General features: G+C 43.0%; 1 protein-coding gene across 2 annotated transcripts in view; it reads right to left on the bottom strand.

The window, feature by feature from the left end:
* Positions 1–19,779, bottom strand: part of LOC308174871 (MAP/microtubule affinity-regulating kinase 3-like) — a 48,132-nt gene extending 28,353 nt beyond the window's left edge. For both annotated transcript variants that reach the window (XM_080549980.1, XM_080549981.1), the window contains exons 1-3: positions 19,645–19,779; positions 9,648–9,839; positions 8,935–8,988 (exon numbers count right to left, since the gene is read on the bottom strand). In XM_080549980.1, coding sequence (XP_080406106.1) covers positions 8,935–8,988; positions 9,648–9,839; positions 19,645–19,695 — 297 coding nt within the window. In that variant the 5' untranslated portion in view covers positions 19,696–19,779. The remainder of the gene's footprint in view (positions 1–8,934; positions 8,989–9,647; positions 9,840–19,644) is intronic.
* Between the last annotated feature and the right edge of the window lie 852 nt (positions 19,780–20,631).

Genomic DNA, 20,631 nt, shown 5'->3' with positions numbered 1-20,631 from the left:
AGCAGAAGTTTAGTTACAGTTCTGATGGTCTCTTGACCAATGAATGAATCACAGCGCAGAAGTAGATGATAGATACAACTCTACGCATTCAACTTAATAATATCTTACAAAAATATATTCTTACAAATGAAGCACTGTCATTAGAGCATCTCTTCAAACCAAAGTCTCGCTAGTAGTCTGGCAAGGAAGGAAGAGGTGTGTATGCGATGTGACCTCGGGCAGAGGCAGCTTTCTGTTTCACCATGAATAAACACAGTGCCATCTCTCTAAGAGGAATGTCCTGCAAACTCACTCCAGTCCTGTGGACACACACACACACACACAGCAGTTTTTATAAGGGTAGACCCATGGTAGTCAACCTCACACATTGTCAGGCGCTATGCTACCTGCAATTGAACAACTCATCTGAGACTCGCTGATAGCACTAGAAAGATCATAAGAAAGACTGCCGCCTGTCTGATCACCATGATCGGTTTCCATTACGTCAGAGGGACCACAGCCGTTCATCGTGTGTATGCTTGTGTAAGTCACTCAAGAAGATATTATTCGGAAAGGTGTGCGCGAAGATTAGACAGGACGGAAAGAGAGAACACAATAATAATAATATTAATATTAATAAAAATAATAAAAACAGACACACACACACACACAATCCTTCACAGTGGAGAGAGTAGAGGTATCCCCTCAGAGGTGGAGCAGCTGGAGACAGAGGGCTAGTCTGCAGGCTAACCGGGTCCTGCCATCGACAGTGGCTGAACACACTCAGCAGGCTTCAACAGGCATTAGCCACCATTCCCAGGCTCTGGTGGGTGGCGCGTGCACGCACACACCGACACACCGTCACAAAGCAAGCTTGCGCGCACACACACACAAACTTTAACATACTGCATCTGGATCCACAATAAAAAAACATGTGTATATTAAATGTAAATGTACCTGTAAAAAGGTAAATGGGTCATACGGTCCTATAGGTCATGAATACAAACAACGCCGCTAGCTGAATACCGTTCACCCACCCCCATTAAACCTCACAGGGCTGCAACAAAGGCTGTCTACTAATAGCCACCATCAAGCCCTTTGTTTTAGCATCGTCAAACTGGGCCACGGGGGAGGGAGGGGCCTGTCGGTAAGTGGGATGCTGTGACAGCCTGTACAGCCTGTACACGGCCTGGAGGCGGGGGGGGGGTCATAGGCCCCAAGCCACACCCTGAACCGGTGGAGCCTAGACAACGGGGTTACCGTAGTTTGTGAGCGTGGAGTTGTAGGGCTGAGAGAGATATATGCACAGAAACATAGTTGAAAAGTGCAACACACACACACACACACACACACACACACACACACACAGAGAGAGAGAATACGGTTAGCGCAGAAGGATCTGTCGGCTGGCCTAATTGGCCGCTGGCCCACTTTCCTCTCTCCACCCCGGTTTATTTGTTTGGTTCTCTGGCTTCCTCGCTGCACATGCCTCCCTGTGTGTCACATACACGGAGGTACGCACGCACGCCACCGCTTCTCCTGACTGGTCTACTCGTACAGGCGCACACAGACACACACAAACACACACGTGTCTACCCCCAACACACACAAACACACACACGAACGTGTCTAGCCCCCAACACACACAGACATGTGTCTACTCCCCAACACAACACAGGGAGCCCCTACTCCCCAACACAAACACATGCCCCTGACAGACAGACAGACGGACGGACGCACACACACGCCATACTATTTCCTGCCCTCTGTATGAGTTGGGTCTAGTCAGTGAGTGCGGGTGTTTTACAGCGCGGTGCTCCCCACTGCTTCCTTTCTGAGCTAGCCGGAATGCCTCCGCCGTTGCCATGACTCCGCATTCGAAGGCTAACCCCTTCAGGCGAGTGTAGTGAGCACCAAGCCTGACAAAGTATCCAGTGGTCAGAAGACAGAGGGACCGGCAAGAGTGAGTGAGAGAGAATGCTGATAGAAAAAGAGAGAAGAAGGAAAGGGAGAGAAAAGGGGATGAATGGAGGGAGAGGGATGTTAGGAGAAAGAAGGGTGAAAGAGCAGGAGAGAGATGAGGAGGCAAAAAGGAGAGAGAAGGGGAGGAAGCGATAAGAAGAGAGAATAACAGATAAAGAAAAAGAAATTAAAACAATGCAGGAACAAAATAATATCTCTCTCTCTCTCATGAGAGAGACATAACCCAACTAAACCTTTGGGCAGAATTAGGTGAAAACCTGGTCTAAGAGGTCTCCAGTGTAGCTCCGGTCTGCCGTGACCATTACAGTATCTACATTCACACAGACACACACACACACATACACACACACACACACACACACACACACTAGCCAATCTGATGCAGAAGCATCATCCAACAACTTCAAACACTCACCAAAAATAGAAAGATGAAAAACAGGTGTTCACACAAGGTAACATTTTGATAGCACACAAAAAGAACACTCCTGTCAAAGCAGACTATCACTATCACTTATCTCCCGGATGTGGTACAATGAGAGGCTTTGAAACAAACATTACATGTAGGCCTAACACTGGCTTCCGTTTTTTGTTTTGCACTGTCAATGGGGATCATAGACAGAAATTGGATAACTGTCTTAAGCTGTACTTGCTGTAGTTGTCATGAGTGATGCCAATGACACGTCAGAAAGAGTGAGAAGAAACTGTCAACTGATGGTGTCAGTATAGTATTTTTGTAGAATTGTGTTGCCCCACACACTCTGAGGATCAGGTATTGAGAGCTAAGGCAAAAACACAGATTGATTGTCAAGAATTGTCATTGGGCTCTAGTTCTTAAAGAGTCCTGAAAAGTTATGTTAAATGGTTCCATCTACTAGACGTTCATATAGTTATGTCATTTAATTAGCAACTAGCTACTGTTGAAATGTGTAAATACTGAGCTAATTCAGTTGGCTAAGTTGCAAGACATGAGAAAAATGTTCTTGCAGGACGTAAGGTTTCATGCGTTGGCCCTGACCCATTTAGGCCCAGTGATTGTATGTGATGGAAAATGGGGGGGGGGGGTTTAGATTTATATCTCGATCTTGAAATTCCAATGTAATACATTGCTCATTACTTTTTGGTGCTTACTATATGCATACAAGACCCCAAATAACATAATTACAAGGCAATCAGGCAATTGACTTGCCAGGTGCTTTAAACATGTATGTTACCGTAGGCTGTGGGCCCATGCCTCACCACAACAGGGTTACAGCTGCTATTTCTTCCAGTACAGTGTAGTCTCTACATGTTCTGTGTAAGAAGAGGCACCGCCACATCCTGTACGCTGAACCAGACCAGTGAGAAAGAGAGATGCCCTGAGGTGGAGCCGATATGAGACACGCGTCCACCCGTGACCCAATTCCTGGCATCCAGGGCGCACTGCAGGAAATAAACAGTCTCTGAAGGACACTTCTTCACTCATAGGAGGAACCTAAGACCTAACTAAGAGACAGACGGTTGGTCTGCTAATTCAATAGGTGACAATCGTATAGCGACAACAGTGCTGGCAACAAGTTAATAAACCCCTCACTTGGAGCCGCCCAGGCTATGGATGATAAACGGACCAGGCAGTGCTGAGTGACACATAGCTTCACAAACACGGCTGGGGAGGAAGGAAACGGGCTGGTTCAGTGTGGGTGTGGAAGCGTGTCAGAGTAGTTGCCTGGTGAGGTTGCCTGTCTGCCTCGGGTCATTGAAGGACAGGTTGCTGTTGGAGTTTAACCCCCCCTGCCCACACACACACACGCACTCTCCCACCAACTGCCTGAACATGAGAATTATACACACAGAAGAGAATACATTCAGTAATACTGCTCAACCAAGCCGACACAAAAAGCATTCCCATTACTGTGCTGACTAACGAAATGGCCTCTAAAGCTGTGGTGGTAAAGGGAGGACATGTGCAGTGTTTCGGGGTCACAAAAAAAGGGGTGAAGGGCAGTTAAAACAGACAGACAGGGATTCAGTTACTTGTCCACAGAATAACACACTGCACTATTTAAGTGGAGGGAGAAAAAAAAAAAAAAAAACGAATAAGAATATTGAACTGTGAAAACAAAACCTCACTCCTGGAGAAAGAAAAACAGGAAAGGAAATGTTCCAGTAACCTCTGATGGCAGCGTGCTTCGGGAATTCTGGAGACCAGGAGGGTCTGGCTGAGAGGAACCGTTCAGCGCCTTCCGCCTGTGGTTCCCCATGGGGAGCGTGGCTGCAGCGGACACAATGACCACATCTGGCCGAGCAGACATCAGCTGAGACAAACCATGCCCTGCAGCAACCTTCAGATGGGAAATGGATCGCAGTGCCATGGTGAAAGTCTGCAGCATGTTGACATCATCACCTGACCCAGAATGACATACTGCAGAGGTGACTAACTGATCAAATTGAATTTGATGAAATTGAGGCTGGGAGAATGCCTGGGAGAGTGCCTCAAAATATTCTAGGACTAAGACACAAATGTCTCCTTTCCTTCTTTAGCAGTATGCTGTGGTGGAATTTCCCAGCTGATAGGAGACTTGCAGCTACAGGCTACACTGTGACACACTGTGATATCTCCAGAGGATATCGGCAAAAAACACCAGGAAATGGAGTAACCGTGGGGATGCATCCAATTTCAGCATCTTATAAGACTCCTTGGAAGAGGGGTTTGGGAGTCTAAAAAGCGTGGATGTCATACCACACGTTCCATTGAATAAAGAAAATCAAGGAGCTCATTTCTAGAAAAGTGTAAAAAGAGTCTGGATTCTTATCCTATAATCCTGTGAAAGCCTCCTATTATTATTCGAACAAAAATTTGAGCAAGACACAAAAGCCAGACAGCTCCCTCAGGTGTTATGTGATCTCAAGTGTCCAGACACAACAGCTGCACAGATGAGTAAACACATGGAGCAGCGCAGACATGTCTGAAACATGCTGGGTGATGTCAACCATGAGGTCACTGTCACATGGGACTGGCCAACATACCGGACGACCACCAGGCCACCCTGGCTGTTCAATATACATTCCTGAAAGATCCTTGATGGCGGTCCCAGTCCCATGCAAAGTGGTCACTCACCTGTTTGTGGGTTACACCTAAAAAGAAAATACCTCAGTGTACCTGTTCATCCGATCTGCTTCCACAAAGGGGTGATTGAGACACAAGCTCCTATCATGCATCAAGGGAGACTGAGGAACATGGAACACAGAGTTTCCGGGGTTGGACAAAAAATAATTCAGGGCTGATTTCCCAGACACAGATTAAACCCAATACTAGACTAAAAGGTGAAAGTGTGATTTAGTCCAGGACTAGGCTAAATCTGTGTGTGGGCAAACCGCCCTTTCTTTGAGTATCCAAGTATCTTTGTTTTATTCTATGATTCACCTAAAAAGGTTAAAAAGTCAACAGTGCTTAGGAGGCTTTCCACTATTCCTGTGAAACTCCACAAAGATGGAAGATGTTACACTTCATAATCACAAAAATGGCTAAGATGTTACAATTCATGATCAGCGACGTGCATTGTATCCATGCTTTGTGGCTTGCAAAAATTATGTCTGCTAGAAAAAGATGATTAAATTCAGATCTGATCAGATCAGCAAGACAAACACTGTGTTTTCAACAAAGCTGTTCCTTCCCCCATCCCTCCCACCTCCGCACAAACAAACCCTGTGGCCAACAGAGCTCATGACGCACAGGTACGGGTGACGTCATCACACCTTTACACCCTTAAGTGTTGAGGTCATTTTATGAGTACCCTTCAGACTCTGCATCGCTTGTATCCAAGTCCCAGATGCCTGACCCGGGTCTAAATAAAACACTATTCACTTCTATAAGGACACACACACACACACACACACACACACACACACCTTCACAAATTACATAAGGAGGTCAGACCAACACAAACAAAAATATCTGCAGCGAGAGTCAGTGAGCAAACTGATGAGCATGAGGGAAGAGGGGTTAGAGAGGGATTAAAAAAAGATATAGAAAAATGGATGTGAACAGTATTACAATCTATACAGCGGTTGTCTGAATGAGGTCCTGAGAAGTGTGGGTGCGCAGTGTATTTTAACGTTGTGAAATAAAATAAGACTACTTTGTAATTGGCTTTACTCTAAACTGCAATGCTCTTGGACAAGCATTGTTTTGCTCACACTTCTGAACATAATCCATCTTCAATCCAGGTCATCATTGAGCAGCCATTTTTAATCCACACTTCTAAAGTAAAAGCTTTTTGCCTAATGCAGAAATGTTCTAAGACATCATGAGAGTGAAAGGTCTGGTAATGAATGTTCCTAAGCTCACGAGACCCCATTACATGGTTCCTATTGGTTGTTTTTATTGTGGGTATCGACTTCAAATCCTTTTACCACAGAGAATTTGTTATCCATGCACATTATGTCTAAGACTGGTCAAGTCTTTCAAACATGGACAGAGAGAATAGATACATATATGTATGGTAGGAAGTCATAGTGACAGTAAAACAGAGCGAGAAGAAACCTTCTCAGGACACTCAGCGATAGTGACAACGCTGGTCCTAGACAATTGTGATGGCCCGCGTCCCCAACTGCCTCCTGCTCCGTACACGGCAGAGTCAAGCAGACACGTCAGACGCCCACTGGCGGCTCCATTACGCAACCAAGCATTGCCGGCAGGATCCTGCTTATGCAACCTTCCTCGCTCAGCCTCACTTCTACTGACAGACGGAAACAAACTGCTCTGCTCCAGAAGAGCAGAGTTCAAGCTCCCAAATCACCTAGCCTTCAAGAATAACACACACCTCTGGGAAAATGTTCAGACAACAGTTTTACGTCAGACAGCGTAGTGACCAGTCACGAGAGTACGGTGGTGATTATCGAATGGACAAAGCATGGCTTTGTGTTTTGGGGTACGAAGGCAATGTGAGGAGTCATTGTATGCCAATATACAATGCAAAATACTTTGTCAGTATAGTCTACAAGTCTGGTTTTGCAGAAGCAGATGGACTGGACTGCATTGAGGCACAGGCCTTCGATAGCAAAGTCACAGGCCTTAGGAGAGCAACGCAGAGGAGGTAGAAACAGACTGGCAACGCTTGGTGTAGAGCACAACACCCAACTGCCGTGAGCTGCCATGATGGCACTATGCAGTCATCTTGCTTGCCCAGTTTCCTAGAAGGCACCTGTTATGTCTTCAGGTATGTTCCTCTAGGGAGAAGTGAAAGCATGGAATACCATACGTGACACGGTTTGGTCATTTGGGCCACAAGTCGGCAACCACTCAAAATGTTCTGACTTTTATTTTGAAACTCGGAAATACATTTCAAATCGTGTTGTTGAAAATCACAACACAAACTCGCTAATCAAGCCAAAATACTGCAATGCAATGGATTCGGTGAGCAATCCCCACTGCTACCTAGTTAACTATAACACTACTTCACATTGTTGGCAGGCTCACAAAAGAAGCTGTGTTAGTTGACTAGCGAATGTGTCATTGATTTTCAATAACGCTGAAATGTATTTACATTTTTCGATCACTTTTCAAGAAAAGTCTGAACATTAAATTGGATGCAGACTTGAGGACCAATTGACCAGACCGTGTCACATGTGGCATACCTTCAGCTATGTTCTCATGCAGAGGTATGGTCATTCCCAGCCCGCCAGCAGTACATGGATAGCCTCTACCGAGATGACCTGGCTACTGTTTCAGAAGGCTTGTGTGGTTGGTTCAGAACAATTCATCATTCACAGACACTGTTCTGTTTGGCTGTCAACCCAGAAAGTACTGCGGCTCCTAGTAAATTGTGAGGAGTGAACAAAGATAGAGCTCAAAAAAAGAGAGAGTACCCTCCTTCCTCCCTTGTCGACCTTATGCCCGCCACCCCCCTTCATCCACCCAGTGCACACAGTCCGAGCCTCAGGGCTGTCGATTGGCGAGCAAATGGAAAGCAAACTAAATCGATGGCCTGGAAAAAAGGCGCTGGCTAATTATAGGAGATGGTGGGGATGAACATCATCAGTCTCTCACCGGCCCAAATGTGACAGTGTGATCTATATAGGCATAGCTGGATGGAAGGGGACGACAGTGTCCGGGTCTGAAAGAGGAAGCCAGAGCAGCAAAGACTTTCTAGGTCAGGGGTCCTACAACACAGAATATAACTATTTATTGGACTGTGAGGGCATTCCAAGTCGACCTCAATGTAAGAATATTGAGCTGGCACTTGTCCAAAGTAGTATTCTATTCAATCAGGTCTGAGCAACAGAATTCTGTGCCAAGCTTCAGGAGAACATCTTCTAGTAGTGTACAAAACAACAACCAAAGCATCTGTCCAAGTTTATTACACATTATAAATGCTCCATTTGCCACTCCCCACTACAGCCCCTTCTACTTGGAAAGTGCTTCTCTTTCCATGCTGGCAGGGGCCGAGTGCTGTTATTGCACGAGCCGCCTATTCTGATTTCTCCTCTCAGGGGCTATTATTAGCAGTCCCTGAAATCCAAGTCCGCAGAGGATTCCTCTACCGGCCGCTGGTTTACCCCCCAACCTCCCAGCATGCAGTGCAACAAGAGAGAGACCTTTAAGGGGGTCTAAAGGCGAGCGAGTGTGCAGTCAAAACACTTTTGTGGAAAAATATCACTGAATTTACTTCAAGCGCCTGTGAGATGATGCATCATGTGGTCATCAAAGCAGTTACAACTGCTAGAACAGTGAAGAAAATAAGTCCCATACATTCACAGTTCACCTCAGTCAAATTAGACTGATGAAGATTTATGAATAATATAGAAACAAGGTAACGTTACATATTTTAATGTTTAAATTCTCCCTGCTTTTCACCTCACAGCATATTTTTTTCAAAGTGGGTCATTACACAAACGTAATGAGATCCCAGTTATCCACAACCAGAGAGTGCACTTACAATGAAACTTGTGAAGGATTTGTATTGATCAATACTAGGCCTAAGCCAAGGAATTTACCTTTTGAAGACTGGTAGGATTCAGCTGTGTCTTATCAATGATTTTGATGGCAACCTTGAGGAGAAAGAAAATAAAAATCATACTTTACTGCAAAAACACTCAAACAACTTAGCAACCCCATAAACTGCCCACTCAACCGTAACAAACTTGGCTCTTGAATTGCCAGGGTGCAATTTCAGGATGTGTAAAGAACAATGCCTTAAAGACAGCTATGAATGGCTACTAAACGCATGTTATGCTTCTATGTCTTCATTTTGGTTACTTCAGTAAGTCTGTATTACACTGCTTTAGTAGAGTACGTACATCTAATGCTATTTGCTTAGACTGCAGCCACACAGAAACAAATGGAACACACCAAGAACTGGTGATGCATCCATATCGGTTAAAAGTTCAGTTCAACTAAATGTAACTTCAATTAGCTAAACAGACAGGGAAATGATGGATAATCAAGCGTTATCTCATCTGTATGAGTCCCTTTAGCTCAACACATTTTTTTGCAAGACACAGAAGTCTCTGTGAGGCTGCAGCCTTATTCCCTTGCTCTTGTTCTGTGTATATCATTTCAGAGCACAATTTAATCATTTAATACAAGACAAGTTTCCACAGGAGACAAGAAAGTGAAATATTAAACAGTATACCATCTGTAAACAGTATACCAAATAGTAAACAGTGTTACCATCAAATATCAATGACAAATGTGCATTGTATCTTACCTCTCGGCCCGTGAGGATGTGGCGAGCCAATTTGACCTTGGCGAAGTTGCCCTTTCCAATGGTCTTGAGCAGCCGGTAGTTGCCAATGTGTGGCTGCTCGTCGGCACACGAGGCGATGGAGTTCCGGCAGCGGGCGCCTGAGCGGCCAGGCCTTGTGGTGACCTCGTTGCGCCCATCAGTTTGTGAGGTGTGCTGTAAAGACAGGATTCAAGATACACTCAATTAGTTCGCGGAATTAAGTCGTTTTGTTGGCTCCAAGGAGCACTCGTGAATTGTGAATAAATAAAAATTGCCATCAATCCACACACAATACTAGGGCTGGGTATCGCCACTGATTTCCCAAAACGATTCGATTCCGATTCACAGCTCCCGATTCGATTCGATTCACGATTCGAATCGATTCCGATTCGATTTAGTTACAATATCAATTTTCCTTGAATATGAAGAGATTCTCAGAACTAATGCTATAAATGGTTCAAGGAACCCTATAACATGTAGCATTGTTAAACATATCAATGTTTACATTAAGAATTTACTCCAAAGCAGTTACATGAATGTACTTCTTATTGGAACATAAATGAACATCATTGACCAACATTTTGCTAAATCAGACACTACAAAAAGTGCTTTTTAACGTGCTTTACTGCAGCCAGTGTAAATAAAGGGGCTACAAACATAGCCTATCGGTAAACAAGACATCACATATCCCTCAGGACTGTCTCAAATAGCTTATTTGCATAATATATACTGTATATGTTATATACAAAATAAAAATGTGCAAAACTCAAACGAAAATAGTGCAATAGATGAGGGTATACTATTTTGGGGAACAAAAAAACACATTGTAAACCATAATGTCCATGAAACTAAAGCCTTTCATTACTGCTTTCTCACTTTTTGGAGATTGGAAGATTTTATTCAGGAATAAACATAATTGGAAAATCAATTATTATTAAAATACTGTAGTATACAGTAACAATAAGTTTGTGGAAACATCACAAATCTACGGAACCACTTATTGAGGCATCACCCTGACGTGAAACATGGAAAAGCGGATCCGAAACGAGCCTCGCTGATAAAGTGGCAAGTGATTGTCAGGTACGAGTCCATTGCTCTGGATGTCCAGCTGTCACACGTTATGGCAACTCTCTGCTGGCTGAAGTGAAGTTGCGATGTCACGTTTCACCTGCGCGGACATGTCTGGACTGGGACTATCACTTCACTCAACTGTTTGCGTGTCGGTAACACGTAGCGTGGTTCTAGTGACGAGGCTTCGAACGCTGTACGGGCGTATGTCCTTGCAAATAAAATAAAATAATTTGTTGGGCACGCAGAGAATTTGATTGTAATTTGCAACCAAACGTCTTTATCAGCGAGGCTTGTTTCGGATCCGCTTTTCCATGTTTCACGTCAGGGTGATGCCTCAATAAGTGGTTCCGTAGATTTGTGGTGTTTCCACAAAATTTAACCTCCACTGCGCACAGCTTGCATATGGCTTTGCTTTTGTCCTAATCATCTCTATCGTCATAATTTGTACATGCAAAATGCACCCAGACATCTGCCTTTAAGCCTGGTGGTGACTTGAGTGTCCCTGCCATCGCCATGTTTTTAGATTTTACAGTGTTGAGACCTCTCGTTGCGTGAGATATGATAAATTATTGTAGCGTGAGATCTGGCCACGAGATCTCGTTGCGGGTTGAAGCTGCAAGGAGGAAAATGCATGAAAGATCGATCTCGGGATTTATGAATCGATAATCGCTCATTCAATGAAGATCGATTCAGAATCGGGAAATCGATTTTTTTAACCCAGCCCTACAATACCCCAAAATTACTAAATGAAAACGATGCTCTACTCAGGGATCACTTAACTACGGCCCCCCCCCCATATTTCAACCGGCCCTCTGAACAATCCCAGAAACATATTTAGAAAATAAAATGTAAAATATATGTTTTAATCATATCATATCTGTATTTGATATTAAAGGTTGGCTTTCAAATTAAAATGTCCTTTAGTTATAAACTTTTTTCATTAATAACATACTTAGTTAGTTTCACACACCCACAGAATGGTACATTCAACATTACGTTCCATCGTGAATGAGCACTGATCTAGGCCTATAGCACGCGAGCTAGAATGAAAATTCAAAGAGACGAAAAATGGCCAAACAGTTGGTAAAGACAAAAGTTGATTCAGAATTAGGGGTGCAACGGTTCAGTTGGTCCACGGTTCGGTATGAACCTCGGTTTTTTGGTCACGGTTTCGGTTTGGTTTCGGTACGTGTTTTTGTGCGTAAGGATAAAAAAAATGCTACTATTTATTAACTGTTACTTTACTTTATTTTGCTTAGGCCTATACTTGTGGAATTTTAACATTTAGACACATTCCAGAATATGACTGGTATATTGTATAATATAAACAAATATAAATATATTTATATAATATATAAGAAAAAATTACAACACTTTCAAATGTGACACCAGCCAGTTTTTTGATAAACCAGTAGGCTACATTACTTGTACTGAAACTACAGATTGTAAGCTTTCAAATGACGTGTCATATATTGAAATCCGAAAAAAGATGACGAAGTTAGACTTAGTTAGACTTATTTGAATGTTGTTAGACCTCAGGCACATAGGGTTAAACTGGCTGTCATTCCTAAATTTCGTTGTTTGGTACCTGTACTGTAGCAATGACAAATAAAGTCCATTCCATTCCATCCAGGAAACCGGAAGCAAACGCTGCTAACAGCCGCTAACAAAGCACAGCGCTACGAAGATCTGAACTGTATTTTAATAACATCACAACATGCTGATAGAACATCAACATGCTAAAAACACATAACTACACATAATTAGATAATCACACGGTCCTTTCTTTTGAACACGTCCTAAAACTAAAGTATATTTACAAGCCATGTAAACCGATAGCCGATTACCGATAGCCTCCGGACAACAATAACAATGAATCCATTCCACAAAGTAATAAGAGAGCTATTTATAGCGGTTTCACGTATGCGAGCGGTTTACGGTTTCACCAACTGCAGTCACTCACAAATGTGCCTCTTAGGCTTGACGACTGGTATAGCAAAGATGAAAGTAAGAAAGAAATCACTTAAACGCAAAAATAAACACCTTTAACAGTGAAAAATCTAATTTATTCTGGTATTAATCCTCATGAATTCTCTCTCCCTTTCTCCCTCTGAATACTTAAATTAGGCTAACATAACAATAATGCAGAACAGAAAAAAGGCATGGCGGTGTTGGTACCGAATGTACTCAGGTCTGTTTTGAGTGCTCGGGGTCCTGCCAACAGATGACGTATCATCGTATGATTGGCTGTGATGACGTAACACATTATTATTGGCTGCAGAGCCGTAAACATAACGCATTATGAATGGCTGTAGAGCTGTAAACTGAAACTATCAGGGTTCCAGGAGCGGACTAGTTTGCTAAAGTTAGCAAACAATGTCAATGTGAACTCTATCGGAGTTCTGTTTGGTGAAAAAAATGCTGTAACCGACACAGAAAAAGTACAAATAAATCCAAAAAACTGTGTAATAGGCTCATGGAGCTACTGCTCCAAATCATACCCCTAGACTCTTTCCAGGAAAGAGAGAACATCACACTACTGCTGGAATAGCCAATGTTCCTGGCCTAGAGGGGATTGATCGGAGCTGGGCTTGTCAATTGACATTAGCTCATATCGACTGACTCTTAAAATATCAATATGAGCTGATGTTTTGAGGGGAAAAAGTACTGATTACATAATAGCATTTTCAAGTAAGGCAGTGGTTGCTAGACCTATGTGGTGTTTTGGGAAAAACCGTAATGATGACTATGACAGGTGACTCCATTGTAGAATAATAAAACAAAAATGTTATAGGAGAAACCGGTCTCTAGGTACCCATTTGATTGATTTACAGTTGATAAAATACAGTACAGTCCACACCGGCAAACACAGCCTACAAGGTAGAGAGATGGAGCTTGTAGAAAAAAGGAATACGACTGCACCCATTTGGGATCACTTTGGATTCAAGCCAAATCAGAGAGGAGAACCCGCAAATGTGGATGAGCCAGTTTGCCGTAAAAAAACAGTCACTGTAAAAAATGCGAACACAACTAATTTGAAACACCTAAAAAGTCATCATCCCACCCAATTTGCTGTTATCAACAAATCGCTCAGTGCCACTGCAGTGGCTGGTTCAGAGTCCCAGCAACTGGGTCTTGCTGAGTCGTTAAATAGACCTACGTAGCCTAATAGTTAACAAGTAATACGAAGGGGGAGTCGGAAAACAGCACAACACCGGCAAAGGCATTATTTGAAGCTAAGAGGCTGAGAAAGTTTCTATTGATTTGAGTTGGACAAATTGAGGCAGAAACGGCAACGCATATTTTGTAAATATTCATCCCTTTTGTGGCCAATCTTAATCTAAAAGAAATCACTGATTACCCCAGGCCATTATAATATTTTTTTATAATTACAAAATATTGTTTTGAATAAAGGATAGGCCTACATCATTATCAAATCAATAGTAAAAATGATATTGAAGTGTTATTTGCACTAACATACACTCACCGGCCACTTTAGGCACCCCTTGATAGTACTGGGTTGGACCCCATCTTTTGCCTTCAGAACTGTCTTAATTCTTTGTGGATATTAGATTAGATTCAACAAGGTGCTGGAAACATTCTTCAGAGATTTTGGTCCATATTGACATTATAATATCACACAGTTGCTGCAGATTTGTGCCAAGAAATTATCCCCCACACCATTACACCACCACCATTTTCGCCAAGAGAACTGGATATTTTCTCTTTTTCTGACCATTCTCTGTTACCCCTAGAGTGCGGGAAAATCCCATTAGATCAGCACTTAAACAGCAATAGAAATAAACAGCCCGCTTGGCACCAACAACCATGCCACGTTCAATATCACTTAAATCTTTCCCATTCTGATGCTTGGTTTGAACTTCAGCGGTTCATCTTGACCATGTCTACATGCCTAAATGCATTGAGTTGCTGCCACGTGATTGGCTGATTAGATATTTCCGTTAACAAGCAGTTGACAAGGTGTACCTAATGAAGTGGCCGGTGAGTGTATATTGCTTTTTCTAAATCTTTGTATTTGGACAAGTAACTTGAGCTCTCGAACAAGTAAAAGATAAGTTCACTGAAAAAGCTTCATGTCAAGCCCTGCTGAAGCAAATCTCCACCAACACAGTCTAGTACTGGTGAGTGATGGATGAATCATAGACATTTAACATGAACTAGCCTACTTAATATGATCTCAGTTTAAATAGTTAATTTAATTGATTAATTTAAATATAACTTACATGGGCCAATAATGTACCTACAGTTAATTATGGTGAACACTGACTGAATTAAAACAAATGTTTATTCATGGTATAGGGTAATGAGAAAACAAACTGAACAAAATCGTATCTTTCCTGCAGGATGTTGCCACACGATGGGGAACAAAGCAGAAAATTATTGAGAGGATGCTGGAGCAACTCCGAGCTGTGAGACGGGTGCTCATGGATGACAGAAAGCATGGCCACCTGAGCCCATCATGGGAGGACATTTCTGTGTTGGAGTCCATAAACACAGCAATGAAACCAGTTGCTGATTTGACTGATGCTCTTTCAGGTGAAAAACATACAGTGTCCTCTGTAAAGCCTGTGCTGGAGCTACTCAAAGGAGAACTTTTACAAGTTGACCCAAAGGACACCAAGCACACAGAAAATATCAAGGCAAGCATGCGCCGTGTGCTGGATGAGAAGTACCACCCTGCTCCAATTCAAGAGCTCCTCAGAAAGGCCACCCATGGAGGAGGATGTGGAGGTCCTGGATGATGTGAAAAGCCAGCTAATACATGAGTTGGTTGACACAGAAGAGGATGAAGGTGATGGTGCCAGCGGTGGCAGCTGTGAAGCAGTGGTGCATGATGCACCTGAGCCTCCTCCATCCAAAAAGAAGAAACTCAGTGACCTGCTCCAAAAAATAAGAGGTCAAAGTAGTAGCCAGGCCAAAAAGGGTCATTTTCCGATTAAGGTGTATACATGTCACAATATCCACATGTTTACTGATCGTTATGGAACGAGAAGCCTTGGTATATCGTTGGATATCTGCACAGCTAGCGGGGTGGTTAGGCACGAAGCGGAGTATGGAATACTCTGTAATACAATACAGGAATATGGTGTGCATGTAAACGTAGTCATACATTCACGCCTTCGTGAGCCCTTTTCATATGGCGTAACAGCCGCAAACAACTCTAAAACACTAGTTTCCTTAACGTTAGACTGGTCTACGGGAGTTTAACTTAACTCTCCGTTTCTGACCGTACACTTGTCATAGAGCTGCCTGTGGTGCTTTTTTTTCCCAAGTGCTGATACAGGTTTGTGGTGTTGCCTCGGGATGTAGCGACTGTTCCACGACAGGTCGTGCACAACACCTGCTTTTGTTGCACATCTGTCGTCCTAAACCCAAAATACTTCCATACAGAAGTGCTGCTCTTCTTCGGGACTAAAATGTCCAACAGTGCTTCTGACTCTGCTGAAGCCATTTATCCACACCATGAATGTTGCTAGCTACTGAAACGTCTTCACACAGATTCACAAGTGGGCGTTTCACGTGCAGTGTTGTTGTTGGGCGTATGCGTAGTTACCGTTGGCCACTTCTGATGAGCCATTGGTGAACAATGGCTGGTCCATGTGGAGCACAGCACTTCTGATTAGTGTGAATGACTGAAACACAGGAAAAAAACATTGAATCCGACGTGCTGTATAATGCATCCCAAATCGCAGGCGTTGCGATTTGCTAATCGCATCATGTCAAATCGCGATTTCGATTTAAAATCGATTAATCGTGCAGCCCGAGTACAGCTTGCATATTCACTGCTGTTTGGCTGATTGATTACCGGTTGAGTTGGTTTTGGGGTGCTAGCATTATCCTGGTTAGGCAAACTCTCGGTGCTGTGTTGTCTAGAATAGATGCTGTCAAATAAGGAATCTCTGTTTGGCTCTTTGAAGTTTAAGTTTGAAGTCTATGGATGTGTCTTAAATGCACAAATAATGTATTGAAAAGAAATCGCATTCCAGCGACCACTTATATTTGTGAAGCTATGAAGTAGCCTTATTGTATTGCGACTGTGCTTCCGGTGTTTGACATTAATGTATTGTACCAGTATAACAGGGTTCCATTATTTGAAATTGGCGGCTCAACAATCTCATTTTGAATCCCGGTTAACCAAAAACTGTGGTTATTTTCGTTAACGGTTTCTCGATAATTGGAAACCATCCATCCCTATAATAGATACTATATAGTACGGTAACTTCAAAAAAGTTCAACTTAAAAAATTTCTGCTACAGAACAGAAAGTTCTGTGTCTAGAACTACCTAACTTTAGTTCCCCCGCCGCCCCCCTCACAAATGCCCTCACAAATGCTATTATGCATCTGCACACAACACCAACAACCTGGCCTACCCCTGATACCCTAGTCTGACTGCAATGAGCAAGCATGGGCATGCTCCAAGCTCAAACTGACAGCAAACTAAATTGTCCTAACCTTTAAAAAGATCATCCAAACACATACCAACAATATTTTAAAGGTTTTGTTCCTTGCCTTAATGACAGTGTTATCTGTCTGTCCCTCATACAGCCAAAGCACCCAGTTAGGCTAAATGTTTTTACATGGCCATGTACAGATAATGAATTAGGCTAGTTAATTTAGTCAGTAAGGTGCTCCATACTAAGGGCCACCACTTAAACCCCTGGGTTGAAAGTTTTGTCAGAGATAGCCTATATCAAATAATGAAGAAAAGCCTCCACACAGAATCTGCTGCTCCGAAGTGATCAATTCCACCACAAAACAATAAAGCACTTTTATTCTGTGTACTGGCTTTTCATTAATCAGTAATCTTTGATTAGGCTACTCTTCTTTTTGGCCAAGCATCAGTAGATAAGTGGAGGATGTCTACATATCAAGTGATTAGCCTAGATAGCCTAGCCTATCAATTAGGCTAGTAAACTTCTCTATACTGTGAGGGTCTAATGTAAGACTCTACACTGTGTTTAAACTCGAACAGACATCAGCAGCAATGACTCCATGGGAGGCGAGGAAAATGCAACATTGATCCCTATTGAGAGTGAAAGCTAAATTGTTATTAAGCATGATTCTTATTTCAGTTCTTATCTTAACCTCTTCTCCCCAACCCACAAAAACACCCTAATTTAATTAGGCTATGCGTTCTCTCGCATGCAATCAGTGATATAGGGCAACATTTTGGAATAGGGCTACAATGACATACATGAATAGATGAATTGCGCATTTACACATCAGTAACTTACACACTAGATCTGAATGTCTCCAAACATGTTGCATACGATAACCTAGAGACAGTGATACAACTTGGCATCGTCTATCCTAGGTAGCCTACTTTATGTACAATAACCAGCACATTCTATGTTATATCGTCATATCTGAAGTGTCTATGTGCCGCATATCCTCTATGGAGAAAACAACCTCAAAACGCAATTTCTAACTAAGATGGGTCACTTCTAGAAGAAACCGGTTACTTACAACGGTGATGCGATGCTTTTTACCCGAGTGGGAGCCCTTCATCCTGGCATCGGCAATTTGAATGGCATTGAAACAGAGTGCCCGTCTGTTTTTGTGCTGGTAGCAATTCATTGATCTGGGTCCGACTGATGCTCAGAGGAGCGTGAACACATTTTGGGTACCTGTCGCTCAACTCTAAGGGGGCGGGATCTTGTTCTAGCTAAATAAACAGTGGGCTATAGGCCTAGATGATTTAATGATGCCATAGAACATAAGGAATCACTGCGCAGATGGGAAGAAAACAGCACCAATGGCACCACCACCACCACCAGGTAGGCACAAGCTCCCAGCTTCTCCTCCCTCTTTACACCTGTTTAAGATAAATCAATATTACTTGTAAATGTTGTGGCTTTCATATAGCTTTAAATTGTTTCTACCCCTCTCAGGGTCAAATTAAAGGGGGTGTGAATGCGTACTAGCTGAGAATGACTAGGCTATAAAAAGTAAGTATTGAATTGCACCCAATCTTATTAATCACCTATTATTCATTGATTTTCTCATACTCATGATGTCCAAGTTCAACGCTGGCCTGACACTATCTAATTAATCAATTAGTGGTAGTCACCTGTTCCCAATGGCCTCTCTTACCAGGGTGAAGAGCCTGAATAATTCATGAAACAATCCAGCAGTGGGAACATGTACACAGCTTTGTTTATGGACTCTAAAGCAACCATGGGCAGGAAGCAGACAGAAGGCTGGTCGCAGCAGTGGGGATGCCTCGTAGAATAAAGGCGCTGGCGAACCCGTGCGTCTGGCACGCGCTGCCAAGTCGTGACGTTAGAATTATAAGGTTCTATCTCCATTTTTGTCAAAATTGAGTTTTTTACATAATCTGATCCATTATGTGTTTATTAATGCCTGTGTGCTGTTATTTTTAAAATGTTGACATTTTTGAGTTAGTAATTCATATAATACAAAGGTTCCATCTCACAAAACATAATGGAATGTAAGAACTTTGACGCTCAATATCTCTGGACTGCCCTAAACGGAGATAGTAACTTGGTGATCTTAGAATTATAAGGTTCTGAGTCTTCTGACAACTACAACCTGGTGCAGCAGCAGTCTGGGAATGTTTGTCACTTTAACATTTAGTGAATCCAGCGCCAGACTCATCCATAGTTTAGAACTGGTAGCAAGCAGGGTGTTGTATAAAGGAAAAACTCTGGCAGCAAGGATGGTTACCGTACTTCACATCACTTTTGGGTACAGCGAAAATTCAACATTAGCCGAACATTTGTCACACTTATGTTATGGCCCCAAACAATCAGGCCACAACCTTTTTCAAAGTTGTTCAAGCCTAAAAACAAAAGCACAAACAAGGACTTATTCACCAACTAAAAAAGAGTTGAAGTCAATACATCAAGTCTATTAAATACTTACATGTTCAGTGTCCCGCTCGTTGACAGTAGGCAGTGGTGTTCTGGTTGACATGTTAACGGAGTGGCTCTGGGACGAGTCTCCTTTGGATTCGGATGCACTTTAGTCCAACGAAGAAAGCAGGTCTAGTACTGATACTGAAGAACATGGACTTATTCATCCATCCGACAACGCCCAGGCCAAACTCCAGCACAATCCAGGCCGGAATATGTAGTATATAAGTATACAGTAGCCTAAAGATTAATTAGGTAACCTCATTACTGTAGGCCTGCACAACTCACCATGTACCGGTGAGACAGGATGCGAAAAAGACAACTGCCCACACAAAGTTGACCAAAAACAAACCATAACCCTGAGCTGAAATTGTTCCACTTCGGAAACGTTATTCTGTTATGCCAAATAAACTGTAACAGTACTTCTACAGACAGGCCCCCCCAACAAATGCACAGACCGTCCAGACAAGGAAAGGGGGGAGGGGAGGGGAGGGGGAGTGAAACCGTCAAACCGGTCTCAGAATTTGTAGCCAGTTTTGTCGGTTTGAGTTCCTGTTGATGTCCGCCTCTAGACGACCACCGCCCCGCTTCACCAAGGTGCTGCTACTCCGCAAGACGGCTCGGCTCAAGTCCTCCAATCTCAGAAGTAAGGGCTGGCTCGCTTGGTCGCTATATCCAAGATGGCTGCCTACTAGCCGAAGAGTGCCAAGCCAAACAGGGTTGCCAGGTCTGGCTAACATGGACACTCAAAACCCGCCCATATGGCCGGTGAAAACTAGCCCAATGTTCACAGCTAGAGAGAGGAGTTGCATGTATCCATCCATGCTTCTCATAATGATAGTCTAAATACAACTGTTACAGTTGCTTTACTGTACTGAAACACAACTGTGAACATTTCAAACCTGCAAACTGCGACACTTTAAATGAATGTGCAATAACACTATGTGCAATATGACAACCCTCGGGTACATAAGGTTCAGAGATAGGAAATGTTAGG

Source organism: Nansenia antarctica (genome assembly GCF_963989245.1).
Source record: "Nansenia antarctica genome assembly, chromosome: 1".
In the NCBI taxonomy this organism is placed as follows: Eukaryota; Metazoa; Chordata; class Actinopteri; order Argentiniformes; family Microstomatidae; genus Nansenia; species Nansenia antarctica.
Note: the sequence above shows the minus strand (reverse complement) of the source record. Positions and strands in the feature narration are given on the sequence as shown.